General features: G+C 37.5%; 1 protein-coding gene across 2 annotated transcripts in view; it reads left to right on the forward strand.

Annotated features, from left to right (window-relative positions):
• Window positions 1-23,553, forward strand: part of PPARGC1A (PPARG coactivator 1 alpha) — a 478,094-nt gene that overhangs the window by 414,827 nt on the left and 39,714 nt on the right. For both annotated transcript variants that reach the window (XM_038008650.2, XM_008017746.3), the window contains exon 3: window positions 23,147-23,341. In XM_038008650.2, coding sequence (XP_037864578.1) covers window positions 23,147-23,341 — 195 coding nt within the window. The remainder of the gene's footprint in view (window positions 1-23,146; window positions 23,342-23,553) is intronic.

Consider the following 23,553-nt stretch of genomic DNA (forward strand, 5'->3'; position numbering starts at 1 on the left):
AAGACCAGTGGCAGATAAAGCCACAAAGATGGGGGAAAAAGCAGGGCAGAAAAGCTGAAATTTCAAAAAATAAGAGCACATCTCCCCCGGCAAAGGAGCGCAGCTCTTTGCCAGCAACGGATCAAAGCTTGACGGAGAATGACTTTGACGAGATGAGAGAAGAAGGCTTCCGTCCATCAAACTTCTCAGAGCTAAAGGAGGAATTACGTACCCAGCGCAAAGAAACTAAAAATCTTGAAAAAAAGTGGAAGAATTGATGGCTAGAGTAATTAATGCAGAGAAGGTCATAAACGAAATGAAAGAGATGAAAACCATGACACAAGAAATACGTGACAAATGCACAAGCTTCAGTAACTGACTTGATCAACTGGAAGAAAGAGTATCAGCGATTGAGGATCAAATGAATGAAATGAAGTGAGAAGAGAAACCAAAAGAAAAAAGAAGAAAAAGAAATGAACAAAGCCTGCAAGAAGTATGGGATTATGTAAAAAGACCAAATCTACATCTGATTGGGGTGCCTGAAAGTGAGGCGGAAAATGGAACCAAGTTGGAAAACACTCTTCAGGATATCATCCAGGAGAACTTCCCCAACCTAGTAGGGCAGGCCAACATTCAAATCCAGGAAATACGGAGAACGCCACAAAGATACTCCTCGAGAAGAGCAACTCCAAGACACATAACTGCCAGATTCACCAAAGTTGAAATGAAGGAAAAAATCTTAATGGCAGCCAGAGAAAAAAGTCAGGTTACACACAAAGGGAAGCCCATCAGACTAACAGCAGAACTCTCGGCAGAAACTCTACAAGCCAGGAGAGAGTGGGGGCCAATATTCAACATTCTTAAAGAAAAGAATTTTAAACCCAGAATTTCATATCCAGCCAAAGTAAGTTTCATAAGTGAAGGAGAAATAAAATCCTTTACAGATAAGCAAATGCTTAGAGATTTTGTCACCACTAGGCCTGCCTTACAAGAGACCCTGAAGGAAGCACTAAACATGGAAAGGAACAACCGGTACCAGCCATTGCAAAAACATGCCAAAATATAAAGACCATCGAGGCTAGGAAGAAACTGCATCAACTAACGAGCAAAATAACCAGTTAATATCATAATGGCAGGATCAAGTTCACACATAACAATATTAACCTTAAATGTAAATGGACTAAATGCTCCAATTAAAAGACACAGACTGGCAAACTGGATAAAGAGTCAAGACCCATCAGTTTGCTGTATTCAGGAGACCCATCTCACACGCAGAGACATACATTGGCTCAAAATAAAGGGATGGAGGAAGATTTACCAAGCAAATGGAGAACAAAAAAAAGCGGGGGTTGCAATACTAGTCTCTGATAAAACAGACTTTAAACCATCAAAGATCAAAAGAGACAAAGAAGGCTATTACATAATGGTAAAGGGATCAATTCAACAGGAAGAGCTAACTATCCTAAATATATATGCACCCAATACAGGAGCACCCAGATTTATAAAGCAAGTCCTTAGAGACTTACAAAGAGACTTAGACTCCTATACAATAATAATGGGAGACTTCAACGCCCCACTGTCAACATTAGACAGATCAACGAGACAGAAAGTTAACAAGGATATCCAGGAATTGAACTCATCTCTGCAGCAAGCAGACCTAATAGACATCTATAGAACTCTCCACCCCAAATCAACAGAATATACATTCTTCTCGGCACCACATCACACTTATTCCAAAATTGACCACATAATTGGAAGTAAAGCACTCCTCAGCAAACGTACAAGAACAGAAATTATAACAAACTGTCTCTCAGACCACAGTGCAATCAAACTAGAACTCAGGACTAAGAAACTCAATCAAAACCGCTCAACTACATGGAAACTGAACAACCTGCTCCTGAATGACCACTGGGTACATAACGAAATGAAGGCAGAAATAAAGATGTTCTTTGAAACCAATGAGAACAAAGATACAACATACCAGAATCTCTGGGACACATTTAAAGCAGTGTGTAGAGGGAAATTTATAGCACTAAATGCCCACAAGAGAAAGCAGGAAAGATCTAAAATTGACACTCTAACATCACAATTAAAAGAACTAGAGAAGCAAGAGCAAACACATTCAAAAGCTAGCAGAAGGCAAGAAATAACTAAGATCAGAGCAGAACTGAAGGAGATAGAGACACAAAAAACCTTTCAAAACATCAATGAATCCAGGAGTTGGTTTTTTGAAAAGATCAACAAAATTGACAGACCACTAGCAAGACTAATAAAGAAGAAAAGAGAGAAGAATCAAATAGACGCAATAAAAAATGATAAAGGGGATATCACCACCGACCCCACAGAAATACAAACTACCATCAGAGAATACTATAAACACCTCTATGCAAATAAACTAGAAAATCTAGAAGAAATGGATAATTTCCTGGACACTTACACTCTTCCAAGACTAAACCAGGAAGAAGTTGAATCCCTGAATAGATCAATAGCAGGCTCTGAAATTGAGGCAATAATCGATAGCCTACCAACGAAAAAAAGTCCAGGACCAGATGGATTCACAGCTGAATTCTACCAGAGGTACAAGGAGGAGCTGGTACCATTCCTTCTGAAACTATTCCTATCAATAGAAAAAGAGGGAATCCTCCCTAACTCATTTTATGAGGCCAACATCATCCTGATACCAAAGCCTGGCAGAGACACAACAAAAAAAGAGAATTTTAGACCAATATCCCTGATGAACATCGATGCAAAAATCCTCAATAAAATACTGGCAAATCGAACCCAGCAGCACATCAAAAAGCTTATCCACCATGATCAAGTGGGCTTCATTCCTGAGATGCAAGGCTGGTTCAATATTCGCAAATCAATAAACATAATCCAGCATATAAACAGAACCAAAGACAAGAACCACATGATTATCTCAATAGATGCAGAAAAGGCTTTTGACAAAATTCAACAGCCCTTCATGTTAAAAACGCTCAATAAATTCGGTATTGATGGAACGTACCTCAAAATAATAAGAGCTATTTATGACAAACCCACAGCCAATATCATACTGAATGGGCAAAAACTGGAAGCATTCCCTTTGAAAACTGGCACAAGACAGGGATGCCCTCTCTCACCACTCCTCTTCAACATAGTGTTGGAAGTTCTGGCTAGGGCAATCAGGCAAGAGAAAGAAATCAAGGGTATTCAGTTAGGAAAAGAAGAAGTCAAATTGTCCCTCTTTGCAGATGACATGATTGTTTATTTAGAAAACCCCATTGTCTCAGCCCAAAATCTCCTTAAGCTGATAAGCAACTTCAGCAAAGTCTCAGGATACAAAATTAATGTGCAAAAATCACAAGCATTCATATACACCAGTAACAGACAAACAGAGAGCCAAATCATGAATGAACTTCCATTCACAATTGCTTCAAAGAGAATAAAATACCTAGGAATCCAACTTACAAGGGATGTAAAGGACCTCTTCAAGGAGAACTACAAACCACTGCTCAGTGAAATAAAATAGGACACAAACGAATGGAAGAACATTCCATGCTCATAGATAGGAAGAATCAATATCGTGAAAATGGCCATACTGCCCAAGGTAATTTATAGATTCAATGCCATCCCCATCAAGCTACCAATGAGCTTCTTCACAGAATTGGAAAAAACTGCTTTAAAGTTCATATGGAACCAAAAAAGAGCCCGCATCTCCAAGACAATCCTAAGTCAAAAGAACAAAGCTGGAGGCATCACACTACCTGACTTCAAACTATACTACAAGGCTACAGTAACCAAAACAGCATGGTACTGGTACCAAATACAGAGATATAGACCAATGGAACAGAACAGAGTCCTCAGAAATAATACCACACATCTACAGCCATCTGATCTTTGACATACCTGAGAAAAACAAGAAATGGGGAAAGGATTCCCTATTTAATAAATGGTGCTGGGAAAATTGGCTAGCCATAAGTAGAAAGCTGAAACTGGATCCTTTCCTTACTCCTTATATGAAAATTAATTAAAGATGGATTAGAGACTTAAATGTTAGACCTAATACCATAAAAACCCTAGAGGAAAACCTAGGTAGTACCATTCAGGACATAGGCATGGGCAAAGACTTCATGTCTAAAACACCAAAAGCAACGGCAGCAAAAGCCAAAATTGACAAATGGGATCTAATTAAACTAAAGAGCTTCTGCACAGCAAAAGAAACTACCATCAGAGTGAACAGGCAACCTACAGAATGGGAGAAAATTTTTGCAATCTACTCATCTGACAAAGGGCTAATATCCAGAACCTACAAAGAACTCAAACAAATTTAGAAGAAAAAAACAAACAACTCCACCAAAAAGTGGGCAAAGGATATGAACAGACATTTCTCAAAAGAAGACATTTATGCAGTCAACAGACACATGAAAAAATGCTCATCATCACTGGCCATCAGAGAAATGCAAATCAAAACCACAATGAGATACCATCTCACACCAGTTAGAATGGCGATCATTAAAAAGTCAGGAAACAACAGGTACTGGAGAGGATGTGGAGAAATAGGAACACTTTTAAACTGTTGGTGGGATTGTAAACTAGTTCAACCATTATGGAAAACAGTATGGCGATTCCTCAAGGATCTAGAACTAGATGTACCATATGACCCAGCCATCCCATTACTGGGTATATACCCAAAGGATTATAAATCATGCTGCTATAAAGACACATGCACACGTATGTTTATTGCGGCACTATTCACAATAGCAAAGACTTGGAATCAACCCAAATGTCCATCAGTGACAGACTAGATTAAGAAAATGTGGCACATATACACCATGGAATACTATGCAGCCATAAAAAAGGATGAGTTTGTGTCCTTTGTAGGGACATGGATGCAGCTGGAAACCATCATTCTTAGCAAACTATCACAAGAACAGAAAACCAAACACCACATGTTCTCACTCATAGGTGGGAACTTAACAATGAGATCACTTGGACTCGGGAAGGGAAACATCACACACCGGGGCCTATCATGGGGGGGAGAGGGGGGAGGGATTGAATTGGGTGTTATACCTGATGTAAATGACGAGTTGATGGGTGCTGACGAGTTGATGGGTGCAGCACAGCAACATGGCACAAGTATACATATGTAACAAACCTGCACATTATGCACATGTACCCTAGATCTTAAAGTATAATAATAATAAAAAATAAATTTTAAAAAAATAGTTAATTCAAACTATCACTATGAAGATAAAAGGAAGCGGCATGTGTAAAGGGCTTGACAGTATCCCTGGTGCACACCAAGAGTGTATCAATGACCACTATTGTCACTCTTTAATTTTCAACCTAGATGTTTTAATTCTTCTGCCTTTGTCTTGAAATAAGTTTGATTTTGTTTCTTCAAGGCCAAAGATGTAATCATTAAAGATCATGTATCCCACTGTATTTTCTATTAGAAATGAGGCTAAAAAGAAGCCTGTACTTTGCTGCCATGCTTGTACTTTATAGAAATTGATGGTGTCTACCAAAGCAAGAGTTTACTTTTAGTTCCCTGGTAGATCGTGGTTGTTTTCACTTGGCCTTTATGATAATATTACTCTGAGCACTGTCACAGAAGCTCAAATAAAATACTTGCTTCTCTTCTAATGTTTAATTTTATTGATAGCTCCCAAAGATGATCTTGGCAATGTGTAAGAAGCAGTACAAGCATTCGAGTGGTGATTAAACGTTTAAGTTATATTTCAAAGATAGCATTAGGTTGGTGCAAATCTAATAGCAGTTTTTGCCATTGAAACTGATGACCAAAACTGCAATTACTTTTGCACCAATCTAATTATTTCCTGAAGCCTATAGCCCAAACAAACAGTGTAATATGAAAAGAGTATTTCATTTCCAATTAAAAGCAAAAGTAAAATTATGGATGACTCCATTCTCCTTCTAATTCCCTGTTCTGATTTTTTTCTTTTCTTTCTCTTCTTATTTTCATTTTTGTCCAATTTTCCTTTATTCAACATTTAAATAATTATATGACATTATAGACTAATGACTCTACTGTGCAGTGAGGATTCTGTAAACATCATGAGGACAGGAGCAGTGTCTGTTAGGGCCACTGCTGTGTCCCCACATGCATGAAACACCTGCCTTCCAAAAAAAAAAAAAAATTCTAAATCTACAAATAAATACAAGAAGGAATAAATGAATAAAGCCAAATGAAACAAGACTATGACCTTCAAAGAGCTTAAATATGTATTATGACCTCTTTTCTTTTTAAAAAATATTATCCAGAATTAAAGTAACATGCTTGCTATGTTTACTGAAGGCTCTATTCTCTCTAGTCTTATTTTCATGTAAGATAAATCAATTTATTTCTTCCCTTATCATGTTCAAGCACAATAAACTTTTCTTTTTCATCTGTATCCCCTGTTTGTATTTCCTATGATTCAGTGTTTTTTGATTTTTTTAAATGATAGTTTTGTCCTAGTTCAGCTATTCCAGATTGAAGGCAATATCTGTGAGCCTTTTTATCAGCTATACGATACTCAATTTATTATGTAAGCAGAAAGGCGATATAGTCAGGGCTAAAGATTGTGATAACTTAGGTAAGTTCACGTGGCATATGGTTTCCTAGGGTTCCTTCTTAAGTTCTGTTCTTTTATTGCCAGCGTTAACATTTTGAAAACAATTTTAAATAAGGAACATCATTAGAGGAATAGTAGGAAATTTTTATCTGGTGTATTACGGTGCTCTTTATGCTCAATGTCTCATTTAATCCTTACCACAATTTTATGAAGCAGATGTCTCCATTTTTTACTTTGAGAGGGAGTCTTGCTCTGCCACCCAGGCTGGAGTGCAGTGGTGCGTCTCGGCTTACTGCAAGCTCCGCCTCCCGGGTTCACGCCATTCTCCTGCCTCAGCCTTCTGAGTAGCTGGGACTACAGGTGCCCGCCACCACACCCGGCTAATTTTTTTGTATTTTTGGTAGAGACGGGGTTTCACCATGTTAGCCAGGATGGTCTCGATCTCCTGACCTCGCGATCCACCCGCCTTGGCCTCCCAAAGTGCTGGCTTTACAGATATCTCCATTTTTACAGTTGATAGTACTGGGGTTCCAGGGCCCAAGTGCCTTCCTCAAGGACACAGGCTGTACATGAGAGAACTAAAACTTGAAAACCTTTTTTTCTAAGGCTAAATCCCGTAAGACTTTGAGTCTACTACTTTGGAAATATTCACAATGGGCATAATATCGATAGGAACAGCAGCAAAGATGAGAGGTCCTGGGTTAATGTTTCAAGAATAGTGAATGCTCTTCCGGGGACAAATTGAGCAGCAGTTGATGCTGAAATGGCACTGAATTATTTTGCTATCAATTGCTAACGCCTTATGTTTATATATCGTGTGCGGATCTATTCCAGGGCCACCTCTAGCTGATAGCACCAGATCTTTCACCCCTGAAGAGGTTACAGCTGGCTGACATTATCCTAACAAACAGACCTGAAAAGTTTGTCTACAACCACTGATAGGAGCTCAGGCAAAGAGGACTCTGGGAGAGGGTTAGCTCGAGGGCATCATGATTTCTCTTCTGCTTCTGTGGCTTTGCTATAGAGTCTCAGACAAATACTGTCATTGTTTTTATGCTGGTTGTTATAGTCTCCTTGGTACTGCAAGGTATTGTGAAGAAGAAATAAATTTAAGTCAGGTTTGCAACTATGTAAGCATGGTATGAATTCAGTAAATATTGCTTGAATGATTTTATCTGAAAGGCATAAATATTTAGCACTACATTTTTATATAATGCTGCTTAACTCTTCCCTAAAGCACATAATATTTTTATGTCCAGTAACCTTATGGGACAACTATGGTGGATTATGCTGCTGCCTTTTTACAGATCAAAAAATTAAGGCCCAAGGAAGACAAATTTGTAAGCAGGGCTACAAAGTTGTGTAGACCTGGGCTGACTTTGATTAATTATTTAATCACACTTTAGCTATTTCTCTTCCCATTTTCTCATGTATGGCATATACAAACACATTCTTTGGTTTTTTATTTTTATATATTTTTAAGAATAAAATGCTCATTACAGAAAATTGGAAAAAGACAAATTGACTTAAAATCATCTGAAATCTCACCTTCTTGTAATATTTTGGGATTCCTTCTTTTAGACTTTTTCCAGTATCCATGCATAGATCATGGACTGAAAAAGTGCTATTTGACAACTTTCTTGATTCACTTCATGATATTTAATGGCTGTGTTTCATTTTAACAAAGGTATACCTATATAATTGTTTTAATGGATATCAAACATTTCACGGTATGGGTTCCCTAATTTTCTTTTTATCTTTAAACCCAGGCTCTTATTGCTTACACAGCCTATGGTCAGAGGTAACTCTAATGTGATCTGTGATTCTTTGTTTTTAAAGGTGTTCAATCTGATGGCAGTAGTCATTGTAATAAGGCTCTTGGCTGGTGGCTGTTGCCATCATACACTAAAGAGATTTCATGACTTAAGACATTTCATGGACTCACAAGTACTGAAATAGGGTCTGAGTGGGTAATGGAGGAGAGAACTGGGACTCAGGAAAGAAGACTCCTTCAGTCAAGGGGCCAGACTTGGTGTGCACTGGACAAAAATCAAACATCCGTGTTCTGTGGCCCATGTGAGGGATTCCGGGCATCTATGAATTAGTATGCCACAGCTAGTTCTCACTGATGGGCAAGCCTTCTCCTTCAGCCCACACAATAGATCATACCAAATATTCTCACCTTTCCTCAAAGGTTCTATTATTTAATCTTTTACAGGAGTGATTCTTAGTCCTGGCTTCTATTAGAATCTCACCTGGGAAGATTTTAAAACTACTAACTCCCACCTCCAAAGATACTGACTTAATTGCTTGAGGGAATTACTAACTCCCACCTCCAAAGATACTGACTTAATTGCCCAAGGGGGTAGGGAAGGGGCAAGCATATTTTTTAAAACGCATATATGATTAAATTTAGAGCCAAAATTGAGAATCACTACTTTACAGGCATCTATTACTCTGTAAGAGTCAGAAGAAAACCTTTATCCCAGTATGAAACCTTTTCTAAGAAAAAATATTTGTGCCCTGTTTTTGTAAATAAGCCTGATTTTTAAATCTATGTTGGCTTTACTTAAATACAAATAGAGTTCTTATTGCTTTTCCTTTCCTCTATTTCTCACAGCTGTTTATTTTGTTTATAGTAATTTATTTTGTCGATCATCTCTCTTCCCCCAACAGAATAAGCTCCTTGAAGGCAGGAACTTGTAATTATTTTGTTCATTGCTATATCCCCAGTGTCCAGAGTGTCTGACACATGGTAGGTGCCCAAAAAATTCTTGTTATAAATTTTTGACACTGATTTTGATGCAAAAATCATGATTCTTAGTCCCAGGAAGCTTGTTATCAAAAACACACAGACATGAAAATACAATCCAGTATTTCCATGGAGGTTAATAAATTGTAATATATTTACAATATGTTAAACAATGTTGCATTTTAAAGAAAACATATGGCACATGGAAGAGAGAGAGTCTTTGCCACTTATTTCCTTTCATTATCCTGATAAGCAACATGGTATAATAGAAAAACTAAGGAGCCAATAGGTCCAAAACAGATGTAGAATTAGATCAGTTACCAGATGACATTGAGAAAGTCTGTTTAACCTTTTGGATGTCAGGCTTCTCATCTCCAACATCATACTGTTGGGAGAGTTGACCATGCAACTTTTTCTATTCATTGTTTCCATGTTACTACATCCCTATCATTATAGGAGCCACAATGTGGCAAGGCATTAAATGGCGTGTTTTTCCTTTTCATCATTCTGTGAATCTTACATTTTTATCCAGAATGATTTACACCTGTCTTGTCATTTTCCATGCTGTTATAGGGACATGTGCTTTTTTATCCTGTTGTCAAAGTCACTTTAAAAATCCCCCTTTGAGGTTATTAGCTACTTTGTCTAACCCAATGTCATATGCTTCTCCACTGTGCATGCTCTCCACATATGCATATAAGCCACTGATAATCATGAATGAGTCTGCATTTGGAATTGATTCAGTGTGAAGTATTTAAAGATTCTTCACAAGGGGTTCACTCAGTCTGGCATTAAAAGAAGCTCAGTAGCTAAATCCTAGGAGATTGCAAACTTGCTCAGATGCTTTAGAAACCTAAACCCATGTAAAATACTTAGATACAAAGTCATCGAGAAGATGAACTTCTCATATTGTATTTGTTCGGCAAGCATTTATTGACAACCCGTTGCTCTGTGCAGAGCACTTTAGTGGAATATGAAAGTTAGTCAAGGAGTCAAAGACCCCATCCCAAGCTCTACGTGGCTCCTAGTTTCTTGGGGAAAGGAGCTGGAAAGACTCAGAGGATTAGCATGAAGCACACTTTGATTTCTTTCACCCTAGATGGCCTCACAGAAAGGACACCCTGCCTCTGAATAGCTTCCAACCACCTTGAGACAATTTTCTTTCATTCTAATGCCTTTGCCAGGATATTACAGTAATCAGATCATTTGACATTACCTGCATCTTAGTGTCCCCAACCTTAATATACCATATAGATCTAAGTGTCAGGAATCTGCAGCTGCACAATTTCACACATATCTTGTGGTGCTAAGTCTTTATGAACAAATAGCATTGACCTCTGTGATGTTGCCTTCTAAGCACTTCTTTTTGTCAGCAAATATACTACCTTATAGAGAACTCACTGGTTGCAATAGGAAATTATTCTTCCTTACATAGTCTAAAACACACTGGTTATGCCCAGGGTTAATGTAGTCTGCTAATTTGTAACAGCAGAGCTTTGTGAGGTATTCACAGCAGGCCTCCTTGCTAAAGTCCTAGTGCTGCTGTTCTGATTGATCAATGTTCCTGTGGGATGTTTGTTAAATATTTTGCCTATAACCTCCCTCCTGCTTATACCTATATGTAAACCATGAAAAAGTAATTTCTTACTCATTGCAAGTTCCCCTCAGGGCCTTTGGCCCTTACTCTTACTCTTTTCCCTGTCTAGAATATTTCTTCCTTAGCTATTATGCCTTGCTGCTCCAAATGCTACCGCTTTTTTTTCCTCTGTGTGTATGTGTGTGTGTGTGTATAATTATATATTATATATTATTTTATTATATATTCATATAGCATTATATAATATCATATATTAGTATATATTAATATATAATATATTATTATATAAGATAATATATAATATATTATATATGCATATAATATATGATATATATCAGATTATATATAGTATATACGATATTATCAGATTATATATAATATATATTTTTCTTTGTATGTGTGTATATGTTTTATGTATACACACATATGTATACTGTACATATTCTCCCTATGTGTAAATATAAAATCTATTATCGCCATCCTGTCACCACCAAACTAAAATGTAAGTTCCTAGAAAACAAATTATAGTACATAGTATGAACTCAATAAATATGTGTAAAGATTATATATATAATATTTGTAAATATGCACATAAATATGCATGTTTGTATCTGTAATATGTATCTGTAAATATGTATATATGTGTACATATGTATATGTATCTGTAAATATATTGGTCTGCATGTATGTTCACAGATGAAGGGTATGTCAAGTGTGGATATTGTCATTCAGCTGAGTATGGATTAAAGGTGATCATTCCATGGAGTAACTGGCAAGCAGTCAGTGATCATGTCAAACCGTGCCTGTTTACTCTAGCATCTCAACCTTAACTAGTAACTGGGAGATAATAAATTTTATACAAATTGTAGGAATTTTTGAGCAGTACGTATTTAGTAACTTTGGTACCATCCTTACAATTTCTACATTGTGTAGCCTTATTGCACAGAATGTTCTTCCTTTTTCACTCCATTTGTTCGTGTCTTATCTCTTCCTCAAATTTGTTTTCAACAAATCCATATTTTGTCTCACTTATTTTGAATTCAATCTAGTGCATGAAAATGATAATAATGATATTGTTATTAGCAGTAAACATAAATCCTCACTATATACCAGGCACTGTTCTATATGATTTGCATGGATTAACTCAGTCCGTTCTCAAAACAGCCCTGTATTGTAGGTTTTATTAAGGTTAAGTAACTTACAGAAGGTCACATACCTTGTAAGTGATGTGCTCAGGACCCCAAATCAGGAAATCTAACTTTGGAGTCTGTATTTTGCCTCACTGCCTATTTCAAATAATATAAAAATGTTATAAGGCCCTGTGACCTCTTTTGAGATTTTTTTAAAAATCTTAAAAAGTTGAGAAGTGCTTAAGACCTCTGTAAAAATATATAGAAGAAAATCCTTAAAAATCACTTCGCATGTAGTCTGTGTAATAAAATAGACTCCAGAACTGAAATGAACTTTATGATAATGGTGATGGTCAGAAGATGTTGAAGAAAGAGGATGATTGGCAATAAAAAGACTGTGCTGCCTTAGGACTATCAAAAACAAATTCAGGAAGTGAATAACCAGTATGTTGTAATCAACAGGAAAGGACAGACCATAAAACAACTGGGCACATTAATGTAAGATATTGGGAAAAAGAATTCACATAGAATAGATCAAAATATGTTAATAATAACTGCTAAGATCTAGAATCATATGTGTTAGAGGGAATAAATCTAGCATACACAGAATCATACATTTCAACTTGATCTACACACTACTCAGTAGCCGCAAAACAGCAAATTACCCAAACGTGCCTGATTATCAGAATCACCTGGGTTGCTCATCAAAATTACAGAACCCCAGGCTCTGCCTCCCAGGGTAGTTGTTCTCAACTGAGGGCAATTTGCCTCCAGGAAACAGTTGGCATATCTGGAGACATTGTGGTAGTCATAACTGGAGGGTGCTACTGGCACCTAGTGAGTAGAGGCCAGGGATGCTGTTAAGCATTCTAAAACCCACAGGACAGCCCCCTAAACAAAGAATTATCTGGGTTAATATGTCAACAGTGCTGCAGCCCAGAAACCCATATCTAGAGATTTTGATTTAGTGGTCTGTGATGAGGCTTTGAAATCTGCATTTCTGTCTATGGATCTAAGTTTTTCTGATAAAGGATTAGAAACTTGGTGCTACCAGTAGAGCTGGACTTGTTTAAAAAAAAAAAAAAACATCCCATGGAAGAGAATGCTTAAAGTAGGCTTTGAGGTAGGGATAGGATAGAAACAAAAGATGTAAAGAGGGAAGAACATTCAAATAGAAGAGCAAATCACACCCAGTAGGAAGAAAAGAAAAAAAAAAAGGGGGGGGGGCTATGAACCAACACTGGGCCAGCCAGCAATAAATAGTGAGAATCATTTGCAAGACAACCTCGTCTTTCTGCATGGAAGGCCAACTGTGCCTCATGGCATGTAACTGCATCTCCCACCTTAGATTTTAGCTGATGATCAATAAATGCTATGTCATTCTAACTCAGTTCTTAGTCCCCAGTATGAAGATAAATTAAAATAGCCCATGCCCACTCATTTTTCTAATAATACCTTCCATAAAATCCCACTATATAAAGAAAGGGTGTGAGAACGATATTTCATCAGATATATCTGGATTAATATCCAACTCTTCCTTTCATTAGACATGTGAATTTGCACATAATAATAGGGTTAAATGGGTGTTTCAGTTAATGCATGTAAAGAAATTAAGTCAACATCAGGAACATAGAAAATACTCAGTAAAGATCAGCACTATTTATTATTGTTATTATTATGTACTAAAGTAATATTTAAGAGAACTATGGCATTATTTAAATGCACAGAAAAAGTATAAATTGGGATTTAAGATGATGGCAGTTTCTTATTATCAATCATAGCAACTGATTATTTTGTGCTTTGTTTTGTTTGAAGAGGATTGAGAAAATCCTGCCTCATAGAAATGAGTATTTTAAAATGGCTCCAAGTTTTAAACTATTCACCCTCAGTTCTCAAGATTTTTTTAAATCTGAAGACAATACAAAATATTCAATTTGGCTGCTTAATTTGGTCGTGGTTTCCACTGTGTTTCTGTATTTATTATAAGAAAATAACACACTTGAGTGTGTTTTCTAAAAAAAAAAAAAAAGACTTCTATTGCCTATGCATTAAGGTATATAAATACACAAAATATATCATACACTCTAAAATTTATAATAAATCCTATACCAGCTATTCTAGTGTCCAGGGTTCTATTAAACACAGTTAAAAATCTTCTGGCTAAGATTAATATATATTCCCAGCTTGAAGATGACTGTGTTATGTGGTATGGAATGAGGAAGCTCACCATTCTAGTCCAGATACATTACATCAATGGTTTTCTCTTGACTGGAGAGTCAACACTCCTGAGAGTGGTGGTCATAGAGTAGGCTTGTCTGGCATGATGATCTGTTCATGAAAACATCTCAACTCTTTCAAGATGTTGCAAATTGATGGCTTGATGGTGTGTCCCAATATCCTTCCAGACAACAGAGTTGGGTTAATTTCTGCATTTTTAAGACCCATTTAAACTTCCTCTTTTACAAAAGATGAGCATTACATTTACTTCTATAGATTCATTGCCTAGGAGTTCATTTCAGAATTAGGCCCTATATAGCTGTAGCTGTTCATATTCTTTCTTCCCCACTAAGAATGTATCACTTGCTTGCCTGGCCTATCAGCTGGTATATGTGAAATGAATGTGAGATAATTTTAAATCATAGCCTAAGCTAAACATTATTAAGAAGACAAATTGCCCAGGGGTAGGAGGAGGTGAGGATTACAGAGAAAATAACAACAAAAGAAGAAGGAAAATTCATATATTCTTATATTGTCAGGACAGATTAGACTCTTTAGTTACCATTCTTACTCATTTTAGTTAAGCATCTCCTATATACTAAGTATCTCAACAATAATCAAATAGGCCTCACAGACCTCCTCTTTTAGATAGTTCATGAAGAAGATAAATCTCTAAACATATGTTGAGTCAGAGAGATGAATGCCAGAGGGAATAATAAGGTAGGGAAAATGTGGAGAATGTGTCCAGAGTAGTTGGAAATGTTGCACTGAGAAGGTGACACTTGAGTAAATGAGGGGACAAAGGGACAATCCATGTGGCCATCTGGCAGAAGAACCTTCTAGGCAGAGAAAACAGCAAGTGCAAAGGCCTAAGGGCAGGAGAATGCTTGGCATTTTTGTGAACTAGTGAGGAGATCAGACTAATTGGGAAGGATTCAGATAGGTGAATGAGGCATTGCCAGAGTCAGATGAAGCTGGCTGAGTATAGGGCCACCATACATTCCAGTTAGCCTGGTGTAGTCTGGGTTCATCCCTGAGTAGCTGATTATGTGCACTGTCCTCTCTCCCTCTCAGAAAGGTTCTGCTTGGATGATAAATTATATGGCGATGCTTGGTTAGTAAGGCACTATTAAGATTTAGCTTTTAGTCTTAGAGCCATGAGAAGCCATGGAGGCTTTGGTCAGAAGAGGGGTGACACATGACTTAGGTTGCATCAGGATCACTTAATCTTCTGTGTTGAGAATGAAATATTGAGGTGGGATGGCAAATGGGAAGCCGGTTAGGAACTGATACGGTTTGGCTTTGTGTCCCCACCCAAATCTCATCTTGTAGCTCCCATAATTCCCATGTGTTGTGGGAGGGACCTGGTGGGAGATGATTGAATTATGACAGCAGATCTTTCCTGTGCTGTTCTCGTGATAGTGAATGGGTCTCACGAGATCTAACGGTTTTTAAAACAGGAGTTTCCCTGCACAAACTCTTTTTGTTTTGCCTGGCACCATCCACGTAAGATGTGACTTGTTCCCCTTTCCTTCCGCCATGATTGTGAGGCCTCCCACCCATGTGGAACTGTGAGTCTAACTAAACCTCTTTCTCTTGTAAATTGCCCAGTCTCAGGTATGTCTTTATCAGCAGCGTGGAAACAGACTAATACCAGAAACCTATGGGATTGTCATTCGAGACCGTGCAATGCAGCCGGAGTGTCGAGTTGTTTCACTTGAGGACATGTAGCTAGCTGGTGGCGGAAATGGATCTAGGATTAATTCTCCTGACTTCCAATCTGGAGTTCTTCCCACATGCCCAGTTTCTCTTTTAGTTTAAACTTGAGAACGAATAGAATGCCTTGCTCGCTCTTTTCAGGCCTATTAAGTCTCCAGTTTGATGGCACAACTCAGTTCCTTCCTCTTCCCATTGTGAGAAATAGGCATGACCTCCCCAACCTCGCCGAACCTTTTTCCCCTTTCCCCTGAAATTTCAGCTCATTTTGCATATATTAACCAGGAATTTTTAGGATTTTCTGTTGAACTTCTCTGTTTATACTTTTGGCTCTTATAACCTCTACAGAATACTGAATTTCTCATGTACAGTACATGTTTATTAACTCATGAATGTGTGATATAAGCAAATCATTTAGAATGGAGTGTAAGTACAGATGTGAATATATATTTTATGCCTGCTTAAATAGGAATATGTTATTAATTGGAATTAAATGGATTCCCTTGAGTCTAAATATGTCTGTGAATTCTTCAATTTTGTTTATATTTTATTTCTGCTTGATTCTTATTTTATTTTTACAGGAATTAGCCCTGGTTTTTGATCGTTGCTTTCCTCAGAGTGGTTAACTGAGAGGAACAATGTATGTACAGATCATACATTTTTGTATAGTCAACTACAGTTGAATATCAGAGAATGCACTCAAGGCATTGAGATATACATGTGCATTAGATTCTGTTTTAAATATGTGTACTTGAGATATAAACTTGAGGGTGTGATATGGACAGACACATTTACATACATAGTATTTCAAGTAGTCTGTATGCCCATGGGGAGTTACTCAGACAGTGAAATTAAAATTTATGTTATTTCTACTAGCCCTCAAATTCCAGCAAATTTGGCATCCAACAGGGCAAAATAGATTGTCACATAATGTGCTTATCTCTCATGGGAATAAAATAAGAATAAGCTAACTCTCAGGGCATATGTAAGAAATTAATGGACAAAAAGCATTTTATAATGTGTTATGTAATGTAAGGTGGTATTATTTTGATTTTTTTATTGCACACATATGCTTGAGATTTCTTTCTTTTTCCCCACCTTCGGGTGCCCATACCTTATTCTCAGCTCTGTATCTCATATGACAAACAAAAAGTAATTGGGTTATTTTAAGGACTCCTCCTTTAAGTGAGGTAGGAGCTAGGAACCTCTCAGTCATTACATGTGGGATTCCGCCCATTTTTGGTTGGATGTGTGAGAAAGTGGCAGATATACTGTCAGTACCAACACTTGGGTATAAAAGAAGCAAAAACAAAACCCACAGTGGATTGCAGAGATTTTGGAGAAGAAAGATAAAGAAGAGGGAAAAAATCAATTGTTTGAAGGTGGGTATTCAAAATATTTAACAACCTATAAGCAAAGGCTCACACCACTTCAAGTAGACACATGCAGTGAAGTGGTGTCTGTTCTGATTAGCACGGGTTAAAGAAAAAAGCTAAAAACCTCAAATCCTATTCCAATAGTCTAGATTATTATTTTTAAATTTTATTGTGGAAAAAAACTTAGTTTTCTTTAAATTTTGACTTTAGTTTCTTATAAATATTGAATCAAACTTTATACATTAGAACCAAAATGTGTACATTTATGCAAATATTTTTTGCTGATTCATGCATGAAACTGAGGTACAGGGTTTTACGTATGGAGATTCAAGAAAGGGACACACCTCTGACCCACTGTATTTCTTATGTGAACTCCTGAATCTATTATAAAAGTTGCTTTCTCATGTAGTTATTTGAACTCCTGGTGGGGCCTAGTGGAACCAATAATCCAAAGTAGTGGATAATCCAAGAATGTCATTTATATTTGGCTTTGGAATACATTACCAGATGTTACTCTAGCAGATTTCCTTTCCTAATTAGGCCTCACTTAAAGTAGGAGTTAATTTTGTCTTCATTAGCTGTTTCCAAGTCAGCAGGATGGGGCAAGGAGGAAACCTGGGGCATGCTGGGTATTTGGGGGGAGTTGGCCCAGTGCTAAATGTCTGCAGTAGATCCTGTTCAAAGACTAAAATTCAAATACAGATAATCAAGTTGATGGGACTATACACTGGAAATGTTTATGAACACCTTCTTGAAGAATTCTCAGGCCTTTGTCAACTCTTTTTTTTTTTTTTCTATTAGTCATGAGTGCAAAAAAATTCCATAATAGGGATTAGGCAAATAATCACATGAAATTTTGTGTAGAAAAATAATTAGAGGCTCAGAAAGGTTAAGTCACCTCTCACACAGATTGATCTCTGAGTACACAGTACCTAAGATACTGAAACTGATTAATGAATGATAAGAAAACCCCACTGTTTCCTTCTTATTGATGATTTGAATAATGAGGAAGCAAGAATTCTCCTGGCCTAATTCGCATTAAGAGAGCCAAGATAATGAAGCTGTGATTAAATGGCTATTAAACTATTTTTATCAAACAGAGATCAAGCAAGTGTGAGAATCTGGGGACACAGAGTGTAATTGCAATCCTACAAGATGCAGAAAAAATGACTAACATAAGCAGGGCATGGTCCTTTTATAATAGCTCGCATTTAAAAGTCTTTGGGATACCACATGCAGTATTCACTCTGCACTTCTCCCTTCAGGTGGCAGTTAGCATCTCAGAGTCCCTCCTCTCCTCCTTAATTTAGTGGATTTATTGACCCTCTGTGTGCAGTTGGGTGAGTTGAATGCACTGTCTGCCACACCATGTATAACCAGTTGGAAGATCCTTTTGCCAACTGTGCGCAAAGGAAGAAGACCCAAATATTACAAACTGGGTTCAGAATTTTAATCTATTGATTTTAATCGATAAATCTGCCACCGGAAGGGACAGAACCTATCTTCTTTCAACTATGGCTTTTAAATTATGTCAGACTAGTACAGGTCATAGAGGGACACAGCTGTCCAAAAGAGCAGAGATAAACCTTCTCATTTTGTTGACTCTTCTAAACTATCATTTATTAATGACATGGTAACACGTAGGAATTGTTGCAGATTCTAAATTTTGGGTTTTTCATATAAATGCATGTGTATCATCTGTCACTGGAAATTGTTTACACCGTGAGTGAGTTTTTGTTGCTGTGCCTTCTTTCTTCCTAGAGGGCCCTTAGAGAATAAGGTGTTACAGTCACACAGACCTTTATTTAGGTCGGAAGAATTGCATTGCATAAGGAGAACCCAAGGTTGACACCCACCGCGGGAAATGCTGTTTGATAGCCACAGAGCTCCACTGTGGAAATACCCGTTGGCTTGTTTTCTCCCTTTCCTTCCGCCTCTGCTGCCAGCTCCAAGGCTGAGCTTAGTTTGTGTAGCTGTAGATCACTATCTAATTGGTGACCTGCTCTTTCTTCCTCCCCACTCTGCATTTTCTTTTCTTTTTTTCCCAACTCGGATGGAGCTAAGAAGTATATCGTTTTGTAAAATAGTAATTTCAAACAACTAGAAAGCAGTATCAGAGCTGAGTCTTTGAAAGGTTATCTGGCAATGTCAGTGCGGTGACTAATGTGTTTCTATACCCTGTCACCTGTGAACAGACATGTGTGAGTGGGCCAGTGTGCTTCATCTGCGGTGACTTTGATTTATTTGCTCTGTAAATTGGGACCAAAGCAATAATGGGAAGTGACATTAATTGTTTAACAGAGTCCTCTCTGTCACATCCATTGCCTTCTCCGGGGTGTGTGATTGTTGAAACTCATGCTAAACTAATTGAAATTGCCACAGTGAGGGGCAATATCCACTTAACATTACATAAACACAAAGTGTCATCAGCAAATATCAAGTTTTCTTCTCAGTTTCCTATGATTAAAGAAAACACAGATAATTTGAAACAATAACTTTTTTTCCTTAATTCACTAACAAATTTACTTAAATAAATGGTCTTGGAGCACCTCTCTGAGTCACCGACATACAGAGATAATAACAATAGTATTGAATAATCATTTGTAATGGATACAGACTGTAAATAATCATTACAGTCCTATGATAGATACTGGCTGAATAGTAGCCCTTACTACCCACATACTCCAACGCGCGCGCACACACACACACACACACACACGCATGCACAAGCCGCCATGCTAATCTCCCATCTTACAAATCCTCCCCTCTCATTGTGTTTCCAGTAGAGAGGGGAATTAAAATAGTTGGTGGTTTAATCAGATCTTATAAATTAATTATGACATTATCAAGCTCCAATACTTTTGCCATTGTATTTGTTATACATTCTCCCAGACTTATTAAAGACATTGGAGAAAACTGGTTGGTTTAAGTGTTCTTTGTCATTTTAACTTGATTGGAATTATTGTAGTTTGTTTACATTAGGGATAGAGCTAAGGCGCTATTGTATTATGTGATTGAAAGCAAATAACGGCTGGTAGTATTGCTGGAAAGCCAAACACAAAATTTAAATCATTGTAAACAAAATTATCCATTTATTGGTAAATATTCTTAACTCTTTTTCTGGAACTATTTTTGGACATCAATGAAATAAGCCTTAAAACGGGATACTTGGAAAAATGTCCAATTTATTGAAAGTGTGTATATGTGTCTGTGTGTGCGTGTGTATTTGATATATTTTCTAAAATTATTAGATAATGTGGAGATAGTTATAATAATGTAAATCTCATGACTTTGAGATGATTTTTTAAAATACATATATTTCATTTAAATATAATTGTACTCAGAACAGTTAAATAACCTGAATTTAATTTTTGTATGTGGGGGAATCAAAGAAAGGAGTTACTGAAATCTGTGCATACCAGATTATGATCCTGGGCAGAAAATAAGGAATATTATTTCAGTCTATTTAATATTAGAATTACATATACAGGGTCCTTTCAAAGGCATATTGAAAGAAGGTAGATTGAAGAATCTACCCGAGAGCCTGAGGGTATTCAATACCCTGAGCACTTGAGGGTATTCAATAAGTTTTAGTTATTGACTTGTGCAATTTGGATTTTAACTATTGGTCAGTTTATGGAAGTAGGTGGCACCATTTTGAAGGTAACAGTTACCACTTCTGATTAGGATTTGCCTCCTGAATTAGAGGTTTGGGTTTTTTTGAGACAGAGTCTCCCTCTGTCACCCACGCTGGAGTGCAGTGGCGTGATCTTGGCTCACTGCAACCTCAGCCTCCTGGGTTCAAGCAGTTCTCTTGCCTCAGCCTCCCGAGTAGCTGGGATTACAGGTATGTGCCACCACACCTGGCTAATTTTTATATTTTTAATAGAGATGAGGTTTCACCACATTGGCCAGGCTGGTTTTGAACTCCTGGCCTCAAGTGATCTTCCTGCCTTGGCCTCCCAAAGTGCTAGGATTATAGGCACGAGCCACCGTGCCCTGCGCCTGCATTCAAGTTTTAAACTTCATACACACCACATTGCACCCAAACTACTTGACTCACAGTCTCAAATCCCCGGACGTGAGAGGGATGCATTACGCAAACTAAAAAATGCCGATGAAAGTCCCTGGGGAGTACAAATGGCTCTTCTTGGCTTCTTGAATCCAAAAGAAGTCCTTAGTTTTACTCCTGGATGGAGGCTGATCAGGAATGAAGAAAAACAATTTTTATGTGAAAATAGAATATATACGTGATAAAGGCCTGCCTAATTTCTCTAGTAATACAATTTGATTTTCTGATTAGCTGTCTTATTCTGTGATTCTTGTAATTTTGTCAGGTCAATTAACTGGAGTTCAGTGCTAGAGAGAAAGGAAGCGTGGGCACTGCTAGCTTCATTAGATGTCAGCAGCTTAGGTGCATTTTGTAATAAAATCTGTGTGGGATAATTTAGCTCATATTGTTAATGTCATAGCGTACAGAACTTTAAAAAGAAGACTTTGGAAGCAGGTCAGATTGGACAAACAATGTGAAGTGCTAAAAGAAGGAAAAGAAAATGATCCAGAAGATATTGTTGGCAATAAACGCAGATCAATGAATTATTTAGCAAGTAATCATTGATTAGCTATGCCATGTGCCCAGTGATGGTACTGGTTGTCCACGTGCATAGAATATAACACATTGCCTTGTTAAGAAGGTACATGTTTGGAAGTCTTTGAACATTTTTTACAGAGTACTGAAATAAATATTATATTTTATAATGAATTGTTTACAGGTTCTTCCCTTCCACAGTAGTGTTTATTGGAGGGGCAGACTTTTGTCTTGTTTCTCTTTGTGTCTCCCATACTTCAGATGTCCCTGGCACAGAGTAGATGTTCAAAAATGTTTGTTAAGTGAATGATTGAAGATTAGCTTTCTAAGAGTGTGTTGGTGGGAATGCATCAAAAACAAGGTAGGATATATTTGCCGGAGCCCCTATTAGAAATAATAGTGCACTGGAATAGTGCCCCGGCCACAAGAAATAAATGCATTTAGTAAACATTACAAAGTAAGACTTCATTCAGTGACTGATCAGAGAAAGAAGAGTCAAAATAGGTCCAGAGTTTGAGTTGAAGAATTGTTACCCGAACTAAAGAAGTCAAAAGAAATAGCAGTTTTGTTGTGAAAGTTGTAGAGTTTGGGTTTTGGGGATGAGGGAGCTATTACGAAGTAGAAGTGTCCAGTAGGCAGTTCGAGATTTATGACTAAAGTTGGGAGAGATATCAGGGAGCAAAATAAATAAATGATTTTGGAGTGTTCAGTGATGAGATTATAATTGAAACCATGAAAGTGTATAGTTGCTCTCAGTATAGTTCCACTTTCTGGTGTCATTCAAATAGAGAGCTGTCTAGACAGTTTGAGCGATATGCTGTATAGGAGATTCAAACACTATATCTGAAAATGAAATTGATGATGGTTAAAATTCTCTCAAGCTCCAAGATTCTCGCAATCTTTTCTTTTAGTCGGGGAAAGAAAACATGAGCAAGTGGAAAACACTTCTATGACCAAGAAGAATTGTATATAGCAGTTTTAGCGCTGACATAACAAATTGATAAACTGGGCAGCTCAACCATCAGAGATTAGTACAGTAGAAGTATTCATTAATTGTGTCATTTGGACCAAAACATGAATTTGGAGTTTGAGAAAGATACGAAGTTTGTGTTCTGGAATGGGCATTCTAGATTTCACATATGATTCACTCATTTGGTCAAACATGTTGATGCATAGTGCTACCTGCCTCCCAGTGTCAACTCACATCTTCTGTTTTTTTCTGTTTCTGCAGAAGATAGATGAAGAGAATGAGGCAAACTTGCTAGCAGTCCTCACAGAGACACTGGACAGTCTCCCTGTGGATGAAGACGGATTGCCCTCATTTGATGCGCTGACAGATGGAGACGTGACCACTGACAATGAGGCTAGTCCTTCCTCCATGCCTGACGGCACCCCTCCACCCCAGGAGGCAGAAGAGCCGTCTCTAGTAAGAACCCTTCCTACTGTTTAGCAGGAATTGGAGTTGCCTCTGGCTACCCGCTGCATGGGTATGATGTAGTCACAATAAGGTTTGGATTTTTTCATTTAGAATGATGCCAAAGCAATCCCCAAGCACACTCAGAGTTGCAAATTGTGCGATTCTCTGTTTAAAAATGTTGATAATACACATCTTCATGTAATCTTATTGCAATTGTTTTC

Source organism: Chlorocebus sabaeus, chromosome 27, assembly GCF_047675955.1.
Source record: "Chlorocebus sabaeus isolate Y175 chromosome 27, mChlSab1.0.hap1, whole genome shotgun sequence".
In the NCBI taxonomy this organism is placed as follows: domain Eukaryota; kingdom Metazoa; phylum Chordata; class Mammalia; order Primates; family Cercopithecidae; genus Chlorocebus; species Chlorocebus sabaeus.